Source organism: Pangasianodon hypophthalmus, chromosome 24 (genome assembly GCF_027358585.1).
Source record: "Pangasianodon hypophthalmus isolate fPanHyp1 chromosome 24, fPanHyp1.pri, whole genome shotgun sequence".
NCBI classification, from domain to species: domain Eukaryota; kingdom Metazoa; phylum Chordata; class Actinopteri; order Siluriformes; family Pangasiidae; genus Pangasianodon; species Pangasianodon hypophthalmus.
Window position 1 is genome coordinate 1,326,231 of NC_069733.1, and position 18,114 is coordinate 1,344,344.

General features: G+C 37.7%; 2 protein-coding genes across 3 annotated transcripts; one reads left to right on the forward strand and one right to left on the reverse strand.

The window, feature by feature from the left end:
- Positions 1–2,943: 2,943 nt before the first annotated feature.
- Positions 2,944–14,261, forward strand: LOC117595964 (BOLA class I histocompatibility antigen, alpha chain BL3-7). Of its 2 annotated transcripts, XM_053228808.1 has the most exons (7): positions 2,945–3,171; positions 9,460–9,726; positions 10,231–10,506; positions 10,937–11,215; positions 11,310–11,408; positions 11,603–11,629; positions 11,720–14,261. In XM_053228808.1, coding segments are annotated over exons 1-7 (1,014 nt in total). In that variant the 5' UTR covers positions 2,945–3,107; the 3' UTR covers positions 11,722–14,261. The 2 variants fall into 2 exon arrangements, with proteins under 2 accessions (XP_053084782.1, XP_053084783.1); XM_053228807.1 differs by lacking the exons at positions 11,603–11,629; positions 11,720–14,261 and having other exon boundaries at positions 2,944–3,171; positions 11,310–11,488.
- Positions 14,262–15,167: 906 nt separating this feature from the next.
- Positions 15,168–18,070, reverse strand: LOC113524971 (corrinoid adenosyltransferase MMAB). The gene is made up of 9 exons (XM_026911372.3): positions 17,556–18,070; positions 16,868–16,932; positions 16,633–16,726; positions 16,438–16,495; positions 16,147–16,219; positions 15,905–16,002; positions 15,623–15,687; positions 15,427–15,486; positions 15,168–15,308 (listed from the first exon to the last, which is right to left on the reverse strand). Exons 1-9 carry the CDS (start codon positions 17,654–17,656, stop codon positions 15,224–15,226), a joined length of 699 nt encoding a protein of 232 aa, XP_026767173.3. The 5' UTR covers positions 17,657–18,070; the 3' UTR covers positions 15,168–15,223.
- Between the last annotated feature and the right edge of the window lie 44 nt (positions 18,071–18,114).

The window sequence follows — 18,114 nt, forward strand, 5'->3', positions numbered from 1 at the left end:
ACTAGTTTTATTCAAGGACACTAACTCCTGCAATAACGTAAGCTGGCTGCTGAATATAATGTACAGCATTAGGGTCTGGTTCTATCGCTGGATGCAGAAAAGCATTTGACAGCTTATAATGGCCATACCTGTTTCTACTCCTTAATCAATTTGGTTTGGGAGACAATTGTATAAAGTGTCCTCTATGCTGCTCCTAAAGCCTCAGTGATTAGTAAAGGTTAATGGTCCTTTATTTTCCCACTAGAGCATGGCACTGATCAAGAGTTCCCACTGTCTCTATTTTCACACTGGTAATTAAACCACTTGCACAGGCCATTAGAACAGATTCTGCTACTGAGGATCTACATACAAATCAATATAAAATATCTCTGAACGATCATTAGTAGAGTGATTAAGCTAGTTCATATATTGTTCATTTTCTCAGGTTACAAAATTAACCTGAATCTATACATATATCTACATACAGTCCTGGGAAAAAGAAAGTACACCCCCTTCAATTCTATCTATTTATTTATCAGGGCCTCAGTAACAGTTGTGTGGTCTTCACCAACTTCTAACACAACAGATGTCAATACGTAGTCATTTATTCCCAAAAAGTAAACCAACATTCAAAACCATATCATAAAAGTTGATGAGGACCACACAATTATTATTTAGGCCATGATAATTAAAAACGTAGAATTGAAGAGCGGTGTACTTTCTTTTTTCTGAGATCGTCTCTGCAATGGTGGGTCAGACAGTGCCTAATATAAACCACTATTAAAGAGCGGAGACTAGCTAGAAGAATGGAGACTTCAGAGGACAGTCAAATTGTCCTCATTTACCACTTTATACTCTAATCCAGATTTTCCCCTGGTCTTGAGCATATTTTATTTTTAATATGTTTAGATAGGGGTTAGGACAATTGGGGACATAAGAGAAAAATTATTTTGTCAGTTGCTCATTTAAGTTAAGTAATTAAGTAATGTAATAACCTAATGAGACTTTCTGGTTCCATTGTGGACCTCGACCAAGTGTGAAGCTGCTTAATGTGCTGAATGATCGTTCACAGCTACAGTTACTGGTGGGAATCATGTCCTTGATGGAAATGACACCTGTCTTCATCTTGTAAGCTAAAAAAATTCTTGGCCGCCATGACTTCCTCTGACTTCCTCTAGGTTGATCTTATAAATGACCTTATTAGCGATCGGCTCACCCTTCTGAGGTGGTCCTCTAAAAGAAAGTTATCTGAGGAGGGACTGCACGTCTTGTATCCATGCAAGATCAGTTTTTTAGCACCACTTATGCTGCTTGTTGTCCCACATGATATTTCAGTGATGTAGTCCTGACATGTCTTCCACAGCTTCCTTTCACAGAATCCTACTGCTTGGGCAAATTCTGCAGTTTCTTTCTGCAGGAACTTGTGGAGATCCTCTGTTACAGAAAGTAACTTTCACTCCTTGTCTGTGTTCTGATGCTCCTTTCACTCCTTCTCTATGTTCTGATGCTCCCTTCACTCCTTCTCTATGTTCTGATGCTCCCTTCACTCCTTCTCTGTCTTCTGATGCTCCTTTCACTCCTTCTCTATGTTCACGGTCATTATATTGCTGCATTGTCCAACCTATATTAAATTTCCGATGTCAGACGACTACTGTACCCGACATTTAACCTGTAAAATTTGATACAGTTTTTGAATTAATTAAAAGCTGTCCAGGTCCTGAGGAAGTAAACCTGCTAAAAAATTCTGATGCTCCCACCACCATGCTTCATAGTTGGGGTGAGGATTTGGTGTTGGTGTGCAGTTTCCTGTTCTCTCCACAAAATGTTAGTTTAGACAGAATGTGTTTGTCTGTTGTTGTGAATTTCATCAACATGGGAGACCATTTTATTAATGTGATAATTACATAAGCAGAAATTCAGTCAATTCAAAAGGTTTACAACTTTCACTGGTGCACATTAAACATGATTTATGGACATGATTCTAATTAAACTTGAAGAAATGTACAAAAGTGTTAGAAATAAAATAAGGTTGGTGAAGAGTTCATGCAGTAAAATAGACGTGTTGTGTTCATGGTGACAGAAACAGGAGTCAGTCTGAAGCGTCTCCACTCAGCAGAATCATTCTCATGTTCTTCTCTGACCCTCCAGCCTCCACCCCAACCTCCATCCCTCTCCACATTTACACCTCAACTCACCTCCTTCACCTTCTGCTCCTGCAAACACTGAAATAACAAGCACATGTTCATCAGCAGATTCTTTAATAGAGTCTTTAATAATAAAAGGAGGCACTGTATAAGATTATATTTACTGTTTACTGTATTTCAATTCAAAAGCTCAAACATTAACACCACCTTCTGAAGGCCTTTTCTGAGCTGTGTGTTAACTGATGATGGAGAACACAGAAGAGGTTTTTATTACCAGTGGAGTAGTGAACACACACTCACACACACACACACACACACACACAGCAGCCATTTTACAGCTCCAGCTTTATTAACATGATTATATACTATATACTGTACTGTAGTGTCACAACACAGAGGAATAAGAGTTTCTACTTCAACTGAATTATTATTAACTGAGCAGAACAGTTATAGAAAAGTAATGTTAGTGTGTTTTTATCATTTAGTTTTAAAGTAGATATATTTATTTAATCTAGGACAATGGAAACAAGCTAAATGGAAAGAAACTACATTTCTTTTTTAAGGACAATAATAATAATAATAATAATAATAATAATAATAATAATAATAATAATGTGTATTTTAAACTTCTTTTTATCTGAAATAGATGAAAATATAAAGAGACAGGATCATAAACTCTTTCCTCCTCCATCATCTCCTGCTTTTACTTTCAGAATAATCCTGCACTCCTCACTTCTCGCCACCTGGTGACGCGACTGAATCCTGATTTTTCATTGGTCAGAGCGCTGACTCCTCCCTCACTCACAGTAGAAACATTCCCACTGAACACAGGAGCAGCAGCAGAATGTGAAACTTTCTCTCACCGAGTTAAAATGAGTTAAAGCGGAAGATTTCCTCAGTAAATTATTATTTTGTTAGTGTGTTATAGTGTTTATTGTGTTTATAGTGTGTATAGTGTGAGAGTGTGAGAGTGTGCAGTGAGAGATGGCTCGTGCAGTTCTGAAAGCTCTGATTTTCCTCACAGTTTCTCTTCATCTTTCATCAGCAGGTGAGTTCTGTAATGTTTACTGTCTTTATTCCATTTATTTACTCTCTAATATTAAAGTTTAACGCTGAGCCTGTGATAAGGGGAGATCTGACAAAGTTACACACAAATAATAAAGTCAATAAAGCTAAAAAATTACATCTATCACTCTGTAAAACATAAATAGACACTCTATTATTATTATTGTTGTTGTTGTTATTGTTGTTGTTGGTTAATAAATGATCAGTAGCTTGTGGTTGTAATGTGAGAGGAATCCGCCTCACTGCTGCTGGAATCAGCGGGGTGGCGCAAGATGGCGACCTGAACGGTTGTGTTGATTCGAGCTCTGAGGCATTTTTGAGGAGTTTGCATTTTCTGGTCGAATTTGTAACTTTTAATAAGGTAGGGAGTGGGAGCTCCTTCTACAGAAAGAATGCACTAATTTCATGTTCAATAATCGAAGTAGACTGACTTATTGATAAAGACTGTACGGACCAGCGCACGTGCGAAGTTTCCAAAATGCCAAAGAATAAAGACCGAAAGCTGCTCTCTTCGCTTCTTGATACAGCATCTGGAGAACATGACTCGTCACCGAGTACACCAACAAGTAGTCCTCTCTCAAAAAAACCCTGTCAGGAAGTTTCGTATGCTGATATACTTCGTGCTGTCAATGCCCTCACTGATCGCTTTACAACGGTGGAACAACAAATCGCCCAGAACTCGGCTGCTATAGTTAATCTCTTGAGGACGGTTGATTTCGTGGGCGAGGAGCTGAAATCGCTATCTGCAAGGGTTAGGACCAACGACAACAAGGTATCGCAAATTGAGCAGGTGATTCGGATGGTTCAAAGCAAGTGTGATCAAACCGAGATTTACAGTAGGAGATGGAATTTGAGGCTCATCAACCTAAAGGAAACAGATGGAGAAAATGTCAGAAACAGAGTGCTTGAGATCCTCAAAATTTTAACTCCGGACGAGGTAGATGACATCCGCTTTTATGTCGACACAGTGCACAGAGTTGGTCTTGGAGCAGGGAGTAATCGTCCTAGGCCAGTCATCATTCAGTTCGCGCTCCGAACGTGCAGAGAGAGAGAGAGTTTGGAGAGCTGCATGAGATCATCCTGCACTCAAGGAAAGAGGTGTTCGTCTGACAGAGGACCTGACGTTTGCAGAAAGACAACAGAAGAGGCTGCTATGGCCAAAGGTAAAAGTGGTGAGAGAAGAGGGTCTCCCAAGAAGAGGGTCTCCCAAGAAGAGGGTCTCCCAAGAAGAGGGTCTCCCAAGGTTCTTTTGATTAAGTAAACAAAGTTAATAGAACATTTTTAGCACATATTTTAATTATTTACAGTACACACATATACACATTCATTACTTCAGTACTTTCTGTCTCAAATGGCTAAAATAAATGGAAGCCCCGGAAAGCCTCACAGCAGCTCCACTGACAGCGGGCGCAATCCCCTTTAAACTATGTAGATTTTTGAAGTTTTTTTTGATGATTAAGCCCCTTGATTTATTTATTTATTTTTCTTACGTTTCCTGTTATGTTTATTTTGTTTATCTATGTATTTTTGTTATGCTGCTATTTGGACTTCTTTGAATTGTATTAAGATTTTTCTTACTGTTGGTTATTTGGTATTTTGTATGTTCTTCAACCAATTTAAAAAAAAACATTCATCCAGGTGATGTGACTCTTCTAAGCTAGGATTTGATCAATACCGACTGGTTTGTGAAATTTTTGTTTCAGGGTTCTTTACATAATACTGTTCTGACATCCAAATATGATTACTTTGATTTTGTTTTCAGTTGTTTACAGATCGTTTCTCTTAATGTTAGGGGTTTACTAGACAGCATTAAAAGAAAATCTATTTTTATTTTTGTTAGACATACTAATGCAAATATTACTTTTTTTTTTACAAGAGACTCATTCGTGTGAAACCGATGTTAAATGGTGGCGATCTCAGTGGGGGGACCAAATCTTTTGTTGTCATCATTCGGCAGGTGTCGCTATTCTTTTAAATAAGTTTAAAGGTGACATTCTTCAGCAGAAGGGAAATGGTTAATTATTGTTGTTAAGGTGGATAATTCCGTTTTTGTTTTAGGTAATGTCTGTAATTCTTCTGCCCAAGCCAAGAATATGTCTGTGGAGGTCACTCATTCTATAACAGTGTTAAAGAGGAAATATCAAGGTGCCCTTTTGATAATGGGTGGTGATTTCAACGATGCCCCAGATGACTTTTTAGATCGTCTCCCTCCACATACGTCATCTTCTTCAAAATTAAAATTTACTACCTCTTTGTCTTCCCATCTGTCTATAGTGGATATTTGGAGATTTTTAAATTTTGATGAAAAATGTTGCTCTTGGAGCAATCCCTCTAGATCCTTACAATCAAGGATTGATTTATGGTTGGTCAGCTCTGATTGTGTCCGATATGTAACAGAAGTTGCATATTCCTATGCACCCCTTTCAGATCATAAAATGGTTGTTTTGGCACTTTCTGGTTATAAAATTAAAAATAATAGTTTACGAGGATACTGGAAGTTAAACAATAATCTGCTTAGTAATGAGAGATTTGTTAATCAGGTTTGAGAAATAGCACAACGGATATTTGAAAGCAAGCAAATGACATATGTTAAGGAGTGGGAGTTATTTAAGTTTAAAGTTAGACAGTCAGCTATTTACTTTAGTAAACAAGTTAAAAACAATAGTTTAAATAAGGAACAGGCACTTATGACAGAATTAGACCTTTACTTGAAAAAAAGATAACCTCACACAGGATGAAAAAGCTAAACTGGAGACTTTAAAAACTCAAATTAATCAAATATATATTGATACAGCAAAAGGCACATTTATTCTTTCAAGAGCTAAGTGGTTAGAAAAAGGAGAAAAGAATACAAGTTATTTTTTTTCCCTAGAAAAACGAAACTATAAAAGACAAATGATCTCTTCTCTTAAAATTGATGATGTTATTATTTCAAATCCAAGGTTAATCACAAATTATGTAGAATCTTTTTATTCTAGATTATACAAATCTGTATTCGAAATACATAAATGTTCTAATTTTCTTGAGTCGGTTAAGCTATTGGTCCCATCCATTTCAACTCAATTTAGAGATCTTTGTGATGAAGAATTAAAAAAACATGAGATGGCTGCAGTTATCTGTTCAATGAAAAAAAATAAGTCGCCAGGCACAGATGGTCTTTCGGTTGAGTTTTATCTCTGCTTTTGGGAAATAATTGAAAATCCTTTATTTGAAATGTATAAGGAATGTATTGAATCGAACGAACTATCAACTTCTATGAAACAAGGATTAATAACCCTACTTCCTAAACCCGATAAAGATCACTTGATTTTGGCGTCCTATGACATTATTGAATGTAGGTTATAAACTATTATCTCATATTTATGCAAATCGCTTTAAAAAAGGTCCAAAAGAAATCATTAGTGAGTGTGAAACGGGATTTATGGCTGGCCGACACATATGCTGGAACATTAGACTAATTTTGGATTTGTTAGATTATTCAAACTTGGTGGAATCAGAGGCTTTAATTGTCTTTCTAGATTTCCACAAAGCTTTTGATACAATCGAACATCAATTTATGTTTAGGGCTTTAAAAAGCTTTGGTTTTGGGGAAAGATTTAGTTCTATTATTGAAATGTTTCATGCGCCAAGGTTGCCCTATATCCCCTTTTTTATTTCTTTTAGTAGTAGAGTTTCTTTCCATTAAAATTCTGAATTCTCCAACTGTTCAAGGAATTACCATCTTTAGTAGAGAAATTAGATTATCTCAGCTTGCGGATGATACTGTCCTTTTTTTGAGGGATAAGGAACAGTTGCCGCAGCACTGCAGTTAGTATGTGCATTTTCTGGTGCTTCTGGTTTAATGCTAAATGTAACAAAATGTGATATAATGTGCCTTTATGATTCAAAAGAAAAACTATTGTGCAATATCCCAATAAAAAATAAGATCAATTACTTAGGAATTAATATTACAAAGGATCTAACAGAAAGGCAAGAGTTAAATTTTTCTCCTAAACTAAAAAAGGCTCAAAGTATTTTCAGTAACTGGCTTCAAAGAGATCTGACTATTATTGACAGAGTCCTGTTAACTAAAGTAGAAGGGGTATCCAGATTTATTTATCCGGCATTATCTCTTTTTGTTCAAGATTCTATTTGTAAAAAAAATTATGATTTATTTATACAATTTGTTTGGAGGAATAAACATCATCATTTAAAAAAGGAAATTCTTCAAGGGCCTAGAAATGAAATTGAATTCAGTGAAATGAATAAATGAATTTAGTGGATTTGGAAATGGCTTAGAAACTGTCTACTTAAATCAGACTCAATATGGTTTTTTTATACCATATAATATTTTTAAAAAGGTTGGAGGCTTGCGTTTTTTGTTACTGTGCGATTACTCTGTTAACAAATTACCTGTGGCATTATCCAATTTTTATCAACAAGCTCTTAAAGCTTGGAAGTATGCTATGTACACAATTTTTCCCCACATAAAGCAATCCTGTGGAATAATGCTTATATTACAGTGAACCGGAAATCTCTTTATTTACAAAGCTGAATGGATAAAGGTATTTACTTTGGTCTAGAATGTCAGACATAATCAGCCCATTTGCTCTCTTATGAAAATTTTATGTACAAATGGTCTTTTCCTATTAAATATAAAGAATATAATTCTGTGATAAAAGCCATTCCCACAGGCCTGTTGATGTTGATGAGAAGCCATATGTTGTCCTATAATATCCATAGAACTGAACCTGTATTTTATTTAAATGGGATAGACATTAATAGTAAGAAGTGTACAAATAAATTTATTAGACAATTATTTTACAAAAATAGATCTCTAAAGCCTAGAGGGAAGTTTTTCTGGAATGTTTGCTTCCCAGAGATTATCTAGAAAAAAAGCGTGGTTGCTCCCCTTTCGATTTTGTGTATCTGACAAACTTCGTGAACTACATTTGAAAATCCTTCATAACGTTTACATTAGTAATTATATTCTATCAAAATTTATGGATATCGATGGGAATTGTTCATTCTGTTCAGATGAACCAGAAAAAGTGGTACATCTTTTTTATGAATGTTACCATTCAAAAAAATTTGGGGGAGATTTATCCTTGAACGTCCTAGAGAAAACTGGCTATAGTTGTGATTTGACATCAAAAGATGTTTTAATATATTTTGAATCAAAATGTATATCTTTTGATTTTATGATGAATCTTTTGATCTTATTTGGTAAATTTCATATCCATAAAAGTAAAAGAAATGATTCTAAACCTTGTTTGAAGGTCTTTATGGTTGATTTTCAATCATATATGGACTCTATTCATTGTGTAGATAGTAAAAATGTAAAGATACAATTGTATTTGCTAAAGAGCTAAATTTAATTTGAAAAGTGAATTTTGTATAGGCTGTCTTTTGAAATACTAACTTTTGGTTGGACTTCTTCTGTGTATTCTTGTTAAATTTATACTTTGTACTTTATTATTTTTAGTTTATTCTATTTGGATGTCATGTTATAATTGTATATGTTTTGTTCGTTTAATCTTTAAAATAAAAAATAAAAAAATTAAATTAAAAAAAGCTACTGTAATCAGCTATTTCAGATCGTAGGAGGCTCTGGGGCAGGAGTGAGTGCAGACAGAGTTTATTCCTCACAGTAGGATGAGGGAGGGCAAACTATCCAGCACATAACAATAAGAAAAGAAATCCAGATTAAAGTGTTTTATTCAAGTTTTTATGTTCCACAGGAGAGACTTTTTATATTCACTGTGCTGCTTTTTCTTTTATAAAAAGAACTTTTACTTTAATAAATAAAGAAATAAAAGAAGAGATGTCGTGAGCTTTTCTTATTATTATAGAGTGTAAAGTTCTGTATTTATTTATTAGTTTGTTTATTAAACTTCCTCCTCGTGTCCGTTAGTAAAATCAAATCACAGTAAAAGAGTGGAAGAGGAATTCTCTACTGAATAAAGTGTTAATTACAGGAAAGAGGAGAAAAATAAATAACACCAGTTTAAACTCCATACAGCTGCTTATCATAATAATAATAATAATAATAATAATAATAATAATAATAATGTATAAACGTGTGAAAGATTAAAATTGTTTAAGATACATTAATGTACAGAGTGGTGTGTTTAATCATCAGATTATTATGTGAGTAAAATAATAAATAAAAGATTTAATAATTAAAACAGAGTGTGTAAGGAGTGAGAGAGTGGAGCTACTGTTAGTGTGTGTGTGTGTGTGTGTGTGTGTGTGTGTGTGTGTGTTAATGTGTGTTTTTACACTTTTACAGTCACACACTCTATGCAGCACATCCTCACTGGAGTTACACCAGGAATAAATTTCCCAGAATTCACAATTGTGGGTCAGTTGGATGGAGAGCAGATTCTGTACTACGACAGTAACATCAGGAGAGTGACCCCGAAGACGGAGTGGATACAGAAGCGCAGTGCTACAGATCCAGATTACTGGAGCAGTGAGACACAGTATGCGGAGGATCAACAGGAGGACTTCAAAGTCTATGTGGCCAGAATGATGCAGCACTTTAACCAGACTACAGGTAACACACTTACACCTTTAATCACTAACACACACTCACACACACACAGTGTGAGTGTGTGTGTGAGTTTAGTGTGTGTGTGAATGAGGTTAGCGTAACGTTAGCTAGTTTACTAGCAAACTCATTCACACACACACACACTGTATGTGTGTGTGAGTTTAAAGTGTGTGTATGTGCGTGTGTGTGTGTGAGCGTGTGTGAGTTTAAAGTGTTTGTGTGTGAATGAGGTTAGTGTAACGTTAGCTCCTGATAGCTGTGAAGATAAACAAAAAAATCTTTAATATGAGAGAAAAATCACACAACGAGAAATAAAAAGAGAAATATAAATAAATATAAATGAAATGTAAATGTGTGAGTGATGAGGAACTGAATGAAGAGTAAAGTGTAGTGTGATGTTTGAATGGAGAGTGTAGAAGGAGACAGAGCTCAGCTGAACCTCATCACTCTCATCTGTGTGTGTGTGTGTGTGTGTGTGTGTGTGTGTGTGTGTGTGTGTTACTGCAGGAGTTCACACATGGCAGCTGATGTGTGGCTGTGAGCTCGATGATGACGGCACCACTAGAGGATACACTCAGTACGGTTATGATGGAGAAGATTTCCTCAGTCTGGATCTGAAAACTCTCACCTGGACTGCAGCCAAACCTCAAGCTGAGAGCACCAAGAACAGGTGGGATTCTACAGGAGCTAATGCTAATGAGTGGAAGAACTACCTGCAGAACACCTGTATCGAGTGGATAAAGAAGTACGTGTCTTACGGCAGAGAGGCTCTGGAGAGGAAAGGTAAAGTGTGTGATCTGCTTTGTTACTGTAACTGTAACACACACACACACACACACACACACTTCTTCTGTCCTGTGGTTTTCATATTTAAATATCTACGTGAAAAATGACTTTATTCTTTAAAAACTACACATTTAGAGATTTTATGTGTGTATTATTAAATATGTAAACATATTTTTCTGTCCAACACTAAACTGTCTTTCACTTCCTTGTAGCTAAAAATGTTGATCACGTGATAAATAACGTTTCATTTCACTGTGGGTTAAAATCATGTGTCTACATCTTCACTAAAACAGATAAACTGGTGGAAAGGACTACACTGAAAATGTTCTCACCAGGAATACGTATTATTCCTCATCGGGGTTAGCATCAGGCATTTATAAATGAAGAAAAAGAGTTTTAATATTTATGTCTCTGTGTGTCTCTGCAGTTCGTCCCGAGGCGTCAGTGTTCCAGAAACACTCTCCTTCTCCAGAGGTGGTGTGTCATGCTACAGGTTTCTTCCCCAAAGCAGTGGTGATCTCCTGGCAGAAGGACGGAGAGGAGGTGCATGAGGACGTGGAGCTCAGAGAGACGTTACCCAACCAGGATGGAAGCTTCCAGAAGAGAAGCATTCTGACAGTTCCAGCTGAGGAGCTGCAGAAACACACCTACACCTGCGTGATTCAGCACAGCAGCTTGGAGAAGGAGTTAGTGCTGCCTGTGAGAGGTCGGAGAAACACTTTCCTCTAAAACTCCAGATTTACAGTGAAAGCTGATTTATTGCTGCAGCAGATAATAAAGACTCTGTGCTGATTTAACAGATGGAGCACCGATTGCTATCATCGTTGCTGTAGTCGCGGCTCTCGTTGTTCTCGTTGCCGTTGTTGCTGGAATTGTGGTCTGGAAGAAGAAGAACTCTGGTGAGAGGAGGAAGGAGGCAGATGTGAAGTTTTCAGAGAACAGATTTACACTTTCTAATTCTTGAAAGGGGATTTGATGAATATTTTGCCTATTTTATATTGACAAATTGTGAACTTAATTTTCATTTTATGCAGTAAACCAAACACAGTACACAGATTTTATAATAACTGTCTGTCTATCATCTGTGTTTCAGGCTTCAATCCTGTTCCACCCAAACCCTGTAAGTGAACCTTTATGATCCATAAATCTGCTAAAGCCTGTGCTAACATTAAACAGAGCTGATCCTGTTTCTTTCTGTGTGTTTTTCTAGGAGAGAGGAGAAGAGGGAGATGAGGACAGAGTTTAATGGAGATTAAAGATTGTTTCGACTCGCACACAGCTTCTGTCCTCCATTACACTGAGGGTGACATCATCAAGGCAGCGGTGTTTCAGCTGGAAGGAAGCTGGTGTCCGGCACTGCTCGGTGTTGTGTGCTCCATATTTTGTTCTGATAAGTCCGGATCACAATGACTGAGATGTGCCAGTCTGTTAGTGTTATAAAGAGCTCTTAAGTAGCTTTTAAACTTTTAAAATTCACTTTGGGGATGGTGTTCTCAGTGTAGTGAGAGTTACTGGGCTTTCTTCATGTTGCTGTTCCATAAAGCTCAGCTTTGTGCAGTGTCTGGTTTATGGTTGTTCTGTGCTTTCTGCCATCTGAGTTGTGGATCTCTCCAGTTCCTTCAGAGTTACTCTTGGCCTCTTGGTCGTTTCTCTAACTTATCCCCTCTTTACCTGATACCTGATATTTGGTGGACAGCCTCTTCTAGGCAGAGTCACAGTTGTGCCATATTCTTTTCATTTTTTTAAACAATGGATTTAATGGCGCTTTGAGGGAGGCTCAAAGTTTGGTATTGTTTTATAAACAAATGAGTTCTTTTTCTGACCAAACATACTGTTTCCTTTACCGTCATTTACTACTTTTAAACGTTTGGTATCAACTGCCACTCTACAGGTGTCCTCAGAAACTGGTGACATGCTGAATCCTGAATTCTGATAGTTTCAAATCCTGAACACCAAATTCTGCAAACCTCCTCCCACTGTTTTTTCTGACACTCTCACAATCTCACACACACTGTCTACAGTATTTCTACTCTGGAGTCACACCAGGAATACGTTTCCCAGATTTCTGAGCACTGACCGTCTGGTCGATGGAGCAGTATATGTACTACGACAACAGCAAGATGAGGAAGATGATCCCAAAGACAGAGTGGATAAAGAAGACTGATGCTGATGAGGACATCTTTAGTCAGTATGGCTACAGCAATGCAGCTCTTTGATGAGACTGAAGGTGACAGTCGAACCTACTCAGAGCTGTTAGCACTGATACACACACTAATTACATTCACACACACACACACACACACACCAGCCAGCCCTGAGGCAACAATGTAACATCAGCAGTAGCCTTTCTTTACATTTCTTCATCTAGACGTTGATCTAGACGTGATTAGTGTAAAATAGTTTTTTTTCGTTGTTCAATATAATAGTTTAGCAACATTATCTAAACTACTTAAATGCAGAATAACAATGAGTTGTGCCAACGAATATACATTTATCATCCAGTTTATTAGGAAATGTGTAGACCTGCATATTCATACAATGATCCCGTTATCTGTGGTGTGGTTGTTGGTACCGGACAGACTGGTTTGAGTTCCTCAGAATCTGTCCTGCTCACTTAACGTGTTTTGTGTAAACTATGCTCTACACTGTGTAAACTCTAGAGACTCTTGGGTGTGAAAATTCCAGGAGATCAGCAGTTACTGTAATACTCAAACCAGCCCATCTGGCAACCACCATGCCATGGTTAATGTCAGAGATCACACTTTTCCACATTCTGAAGCTCCTGACCTGTGTCTGCAGGATTTTATGTATTATGCTGCTGCCACATGATTAGATTTTGGATAATTGCATGAACGTGTGGGTGTACAGGTGTTCCTAATAAAGTGGCCAGTGAGTGTATTGTGTAAGTAAACCCAATAGACATGTCAAAATTAGATAAACGTTTGATGTCATATGAAGAAGGCTCTGATTGGCTGATGAAACGCTTACTGAAGCTCCGCCCCTTGTTGCCTCAGAGACCACATACACAACATATACACACTCTGATAGTACACACATTATGTGCTGTAAAATCATGTCACATTTCTAACAGAATATAGTTGCATGTAAAAGCACTTTTCCTAATGAACATGACCGACATCTCAATCGTATCTGCACCAGTCAGAATCGCTTGGAGCTGCTGTAATGGTTAGAAGAGTAGCATAATCCCAGTTTTACACACTATTATATCTTGTTATTGTTTGTAATTTGTAAATATTGTAAATAAACTGTAAGTATAAAGTTCTGTCTCGTTATTTGCATTTGTTTCTGAAATTTATTGTTGTATAAGTTTAAGTAGCTAACAGCTTAGCTGTTTTTTGGCACCAAAAGGCCGACACTGCTAATGTTGACCTGATTTTAAGCTCTTTAATGCTCATACTTATGAGGAGAGACTGAAATTAAACAGGATTTTAATTCAGGAGTCGGGGAGCAGTAAAATCGGTTCAGTGAAACTGACTGGCTGTGTTTATTATTAGTTGTAGATGATGTGGAGCCTCTGCAGTACAAGTCCCTGTGAATGAGCTGTTACTGTAGGATGTTACTGTGTAATGTGTGATGTGTAGTCACTTGTGCTTCCTCTATTTTAAACACCACCAGCTTCCACTAAAACCTGAACACCACAATAGTTTCACTGAAATATTTTATATTTTACACTTCTGTAACTGCTGTGTATCAAACAGAAAATGGGTGGTTTATAAATGATTGTGATTTAATTCTTGCACAAGTCCTTTTTCTACTAAACTCTTGTTGATTTATAAACCACATGCGTGCTTCAGGATGTGAACTGATATCGTTTATGAACAACTGCATCAAAACTTCATCTGATTTCACTTTTACAGTAAAAATGAGGCTGAAACAGAAAAGATCTTCAGTCACCTTCAGAGTCAAGCCAGTGTGTTTTCTGCTGCAGAAATGTAATTAGCTGATGACGTCATGCAGGTGTGTACTGTGTTTATTCTCTGAGTTTCATTTTACTTTCATTTCACTGTCAGATGCGGTTTAGTGGCAGCAATCAAACAGTGAGCACATTGTGATTAATCAGTAAACAACCTTCTGAATACATTTTATATACTGAATGCATTCTAAAGACATTTCTAAACCTGTGAATCTGTAAATCTCATGTTAAAAACTTCAGTAAACACCAATCTGCATGTGTAATATCTGTGAATTTAAAATGCATGCATAAGTTCTAAACAATTCACTGTGATATTTCAGGTTCAGCTTTTCCCCTGTGTACAGTGAAGTGTGACTGGGTTCTGGGTTTGTGTACTTGTTTGTGGTGAACAGTTTAAATCAGCTACAACTTTAAGCATGAAAAATCTACACAAAACAAACACGAGCACAATCTCAGTAAAATCCTACAGCCAGTGATGTTTAGTCTTAATAACAACGTCTTATTTTAGTGTCAGAGGTCAGAATTCAGCATGGAAATGTTCATACAGTAAACATGGACATAATTCAGTGTTATTCAAAGCCAGTGTTAAAGCCCACTAGTGTTAGTGTTAGAGTGTAATTACCTGATGAAGTGTAATGAACACTATCACCTGAACCTGGAGTGAGAGAGAGATTCTCAGCACACAGTCAAGATAACTGTGATTTAGATAAACAGACTGGAGCAATTAAATTAAAATCATGATTTTATTAAAAGAAAGTTTATTTCTGATTTTGAGGAAGTTCATTCAGGTCTCCTGTAGATCCTCTCCATGTTTCCTTCTTTCATAGCTGTGTATCTGGCCAGTGTGAACAGGTAATCACTCAACCTGCGTAATAAAAGCAGAACATCAGAGCAGGTAAAGATGTGAAAATTAAAGGTTCAGCATTTCTGTTTGTTTTAAATCAGTGTTAAGGGAAGATTTTGAACAAACTCCTGAGTTTCACCTGTTGAGATATTTTCCGATGTCAGGATCGGCCTCACCTGAACGCACTATAGGAGCCACGCTGCAGAGAGACAGGAAGTGACACGTGTGAACCAACAATGACCTCATAATGATACATGGCTAAATAAATAGCACAGATCTACAGTGTGTATGTTTGTTTGTGTGTGTGTGTGTGTGTGTGTGTGAGAGAGACTAACCAGCGCTCGGCCCGGCGACACACAGCTCTGGCCACATGCAGGGCGGCGCTGCTTTTTCCCCCAGACTGCAGAAAATAATCCACAGTGAGAGGAGGAGAGAAGAAAGCAGAGTCACACAGGTGGGAACACAGACGAGCCTTAAAGAGGCTTTTTCCAGCCAACAAAGTACAAGAACCTTTAGTACCAGAAAACTGGAACTGTGCTTGTTTCATTGGCCACCGTTCCAGCACCAAAGTTTCCACATATCAGCACACACAGTTACGCTTGTGTGAGTGTGCTTACAGGCAGTATGAAGTGTGTAAGAGGAGGAAGCTCGTCTGTGTAGGAATCAATCCAGCTCTCCAGCTCTGCCACTGGCTCACTGCTGAACTGTGTCTTCTCTGGTGGAGAAGGAGAAAACACTGACAATAACACGCTGCACAGACTTTCACTACTCAGACTGCATATTTCTCTTCCTCTCCCTCACTCTCTCTTTCATACACACACACATATATATACACAGATGCTGCAAGTTGGATACACACTTATGTGGCTCTCTCGGGCTGATGAGCGAGGAGTGGCCATGTTGGAGCCCACGTCCTGCAGCACACACTGGATCTGGAAAAGGAAACGACAAAGCTGCTGTCAGTGGCACTCTTTATGGTGCTCATACACTCATACACACTGCCTTGTATATGTCTGTGGTATACTGTCATATTTAACACACACACAATATTGTCATGAGGAACTGATTAAAATATCATCACTACTCCTGTGGGATTTGGAAAATATTACATGCTAGATTAACCTAATGCTCGATCACCAAACACACACACCTTGTCTAGCTGATGGGTGAAGGTGTGTCCTTTCTCGAGACAGAACTCTCTAGCCAGCCTAAGGAGGGAAGAGTGTGTGTGATCAAGATGTTGGTACACTGCTATGATGATGAGATACAGAAAAATGTGTGTGTGTGTGTGTGTGTGTGTGTGTGTGTGTGTGTGTGTGTGTGTGTGTGTGTGTGTGTAGTTCACCCGATGGCAGATGAGAGTTCGTCCGTCGTACCCAAAGCTTCAAAAACACGATCCTCTTTCGGCCGCCTCTCTCCTGTGAACGTGCTGGAAAACCCTTAAAGAATAAAATGGACGTAAAACAGTCCCATTCTGAGGCTCAGTGTGAAATAATGCTGGTGTAAATGCTGAGGCTGAATGTGTTCATGTCCATGTACAAAGTGAGGAGAGAGAAAAGAAGATAGAAGAATCGTGAAACCTTTATCTCCTGTTTTGGTGTAAATCTTGGGACTCGGCTGATCTCGCTCCGACTTTGTGCCAAAACTCAGAAAGGTGAGAAAATAAATTCAGAGGTTAGACACGGTTAATAAAACAGTCACAGTTCAGGACTGAAGCTTCTCTGTTCATCTCCAGAAGGTTATGAGTTCAAATCCCAGAACCGATACTGAGTCACTGTAGTGAAAACTGCTTTATAAGAACTGTTTCTTTTCTACTTCTACCTGCTAATCTTAAGGAAACGGGTCTGTAATTGCAAAATACCTTTTAAAAATCAAAAATATGCAGATGTTGGAAGTTATGAATGAATTACCAAACAACAGCTTTTCTTGAATGTCCAAAATGTCTATTAGTTTATTTAATAACACTGATTTTGGTGCTCTGAGTATTATCTGGTTTTAATTTGACTTGTTTTAACATGTTTTTGCTTCCTGTGTTCATCCAGAGACAGAAAATCATTAGCTTTATCAGTTTAGCTTCTTTCATTATGTCATTTATTGTCGATATTATTGTTTACCGTGAGCTGACCCTGTTACCATGGTAACCAATGGTTCAAAAAAAACCTACGTGACCCGGATATAGATAGTCGTTCAAATTTGTGACCCGGATGCTCATTCGGATTGCTACCAGTTAGCTAAAAGCAGTGTAATTAATGAGATTTAGTTGGTTACCTTCTGAGGTTTCCACACAGAAGCTGCTGTGACTTTAAACATGTTATTAACTGAAGCACACAGTGACGATGTGCAGCTCGACACAAAGCTAATGACGCCATTACACAATTCTACAGTGTATAATGCAGTGTGTGGTTAAATCCAGCACATTTACTAACGTTAATAAGGGAATCTGAGGAAAAAGATTTCTCACGATACTGAGCTTCAAGTTATAAAATCTAACTAGAATACACTAGCTAGTGTACCACTATACAAAACGAAAGTTCGCAAATCGGGAAATAGGGAATGTTTACACTGAAAACATTTGGCCTTCCTGCTACCCGTAGGTGAGTGGGCGGAGCATGCTATTCTGCTGGGTGTGTTCTAATCTGTGGGTCTGCGCTTCAACTAGGGCGCCTAGATAGCGTGTAGCGTCCGGCCGCCATTTTGGATGTGTTCCAAATCGCAAAACTCCTGCGTGTGGACCGACCGTGTCCAGACTTTCGTACTCACGGTTACATTAACAGTGAATTAGCGAACGAAACGTTTATTAAGAATTCTATCGTTTACGCAATGTCAC

Coding starts and splice junctions, on each gene's coding strand:
- LOC117595964 (XM_053228807.1), top strand. CDS start 3,108: ATGGCTCGTGCAGTTCTGAAAGCTCTGATTTTCCTCACAGTTTCTCTT. Junction 3,172..9,459: donor TCTTCATCTTTCATCAGCAG/GTGAGTTCTGTA, acceptor ACACTTTTACAG/TCACACACTCTATGCAGCAC. Junction 9,727..10,230: donor GCACTTTAACCAGACTACAG/GTAACACACTTA, acceptor GTGTTACTGCAG/GAGTTCACACATGGCAGCTG.
- LOC113524971 (XM_026911372.3), bottom strand. CDS start 17,656: ATGGCGTCATTAGCTTTGTGTCGAGCTGCACATCGTCACTGTGTGCTT. Junction 15,487..15,622: donor TGTCGCCGGGCCGAGCGCTG/GTTAGTCTCTCT, acceptor GTCTCTCTGCAG/CGTGGCTCCTATAGTGCGTT. Junction 15,309..15,426: donor ATCGGAAAATATCTCAACAG/GTGAAACTCAGG, acceptor TTTATTACGCAG/GTTGAGTGATTACCTGTTCA.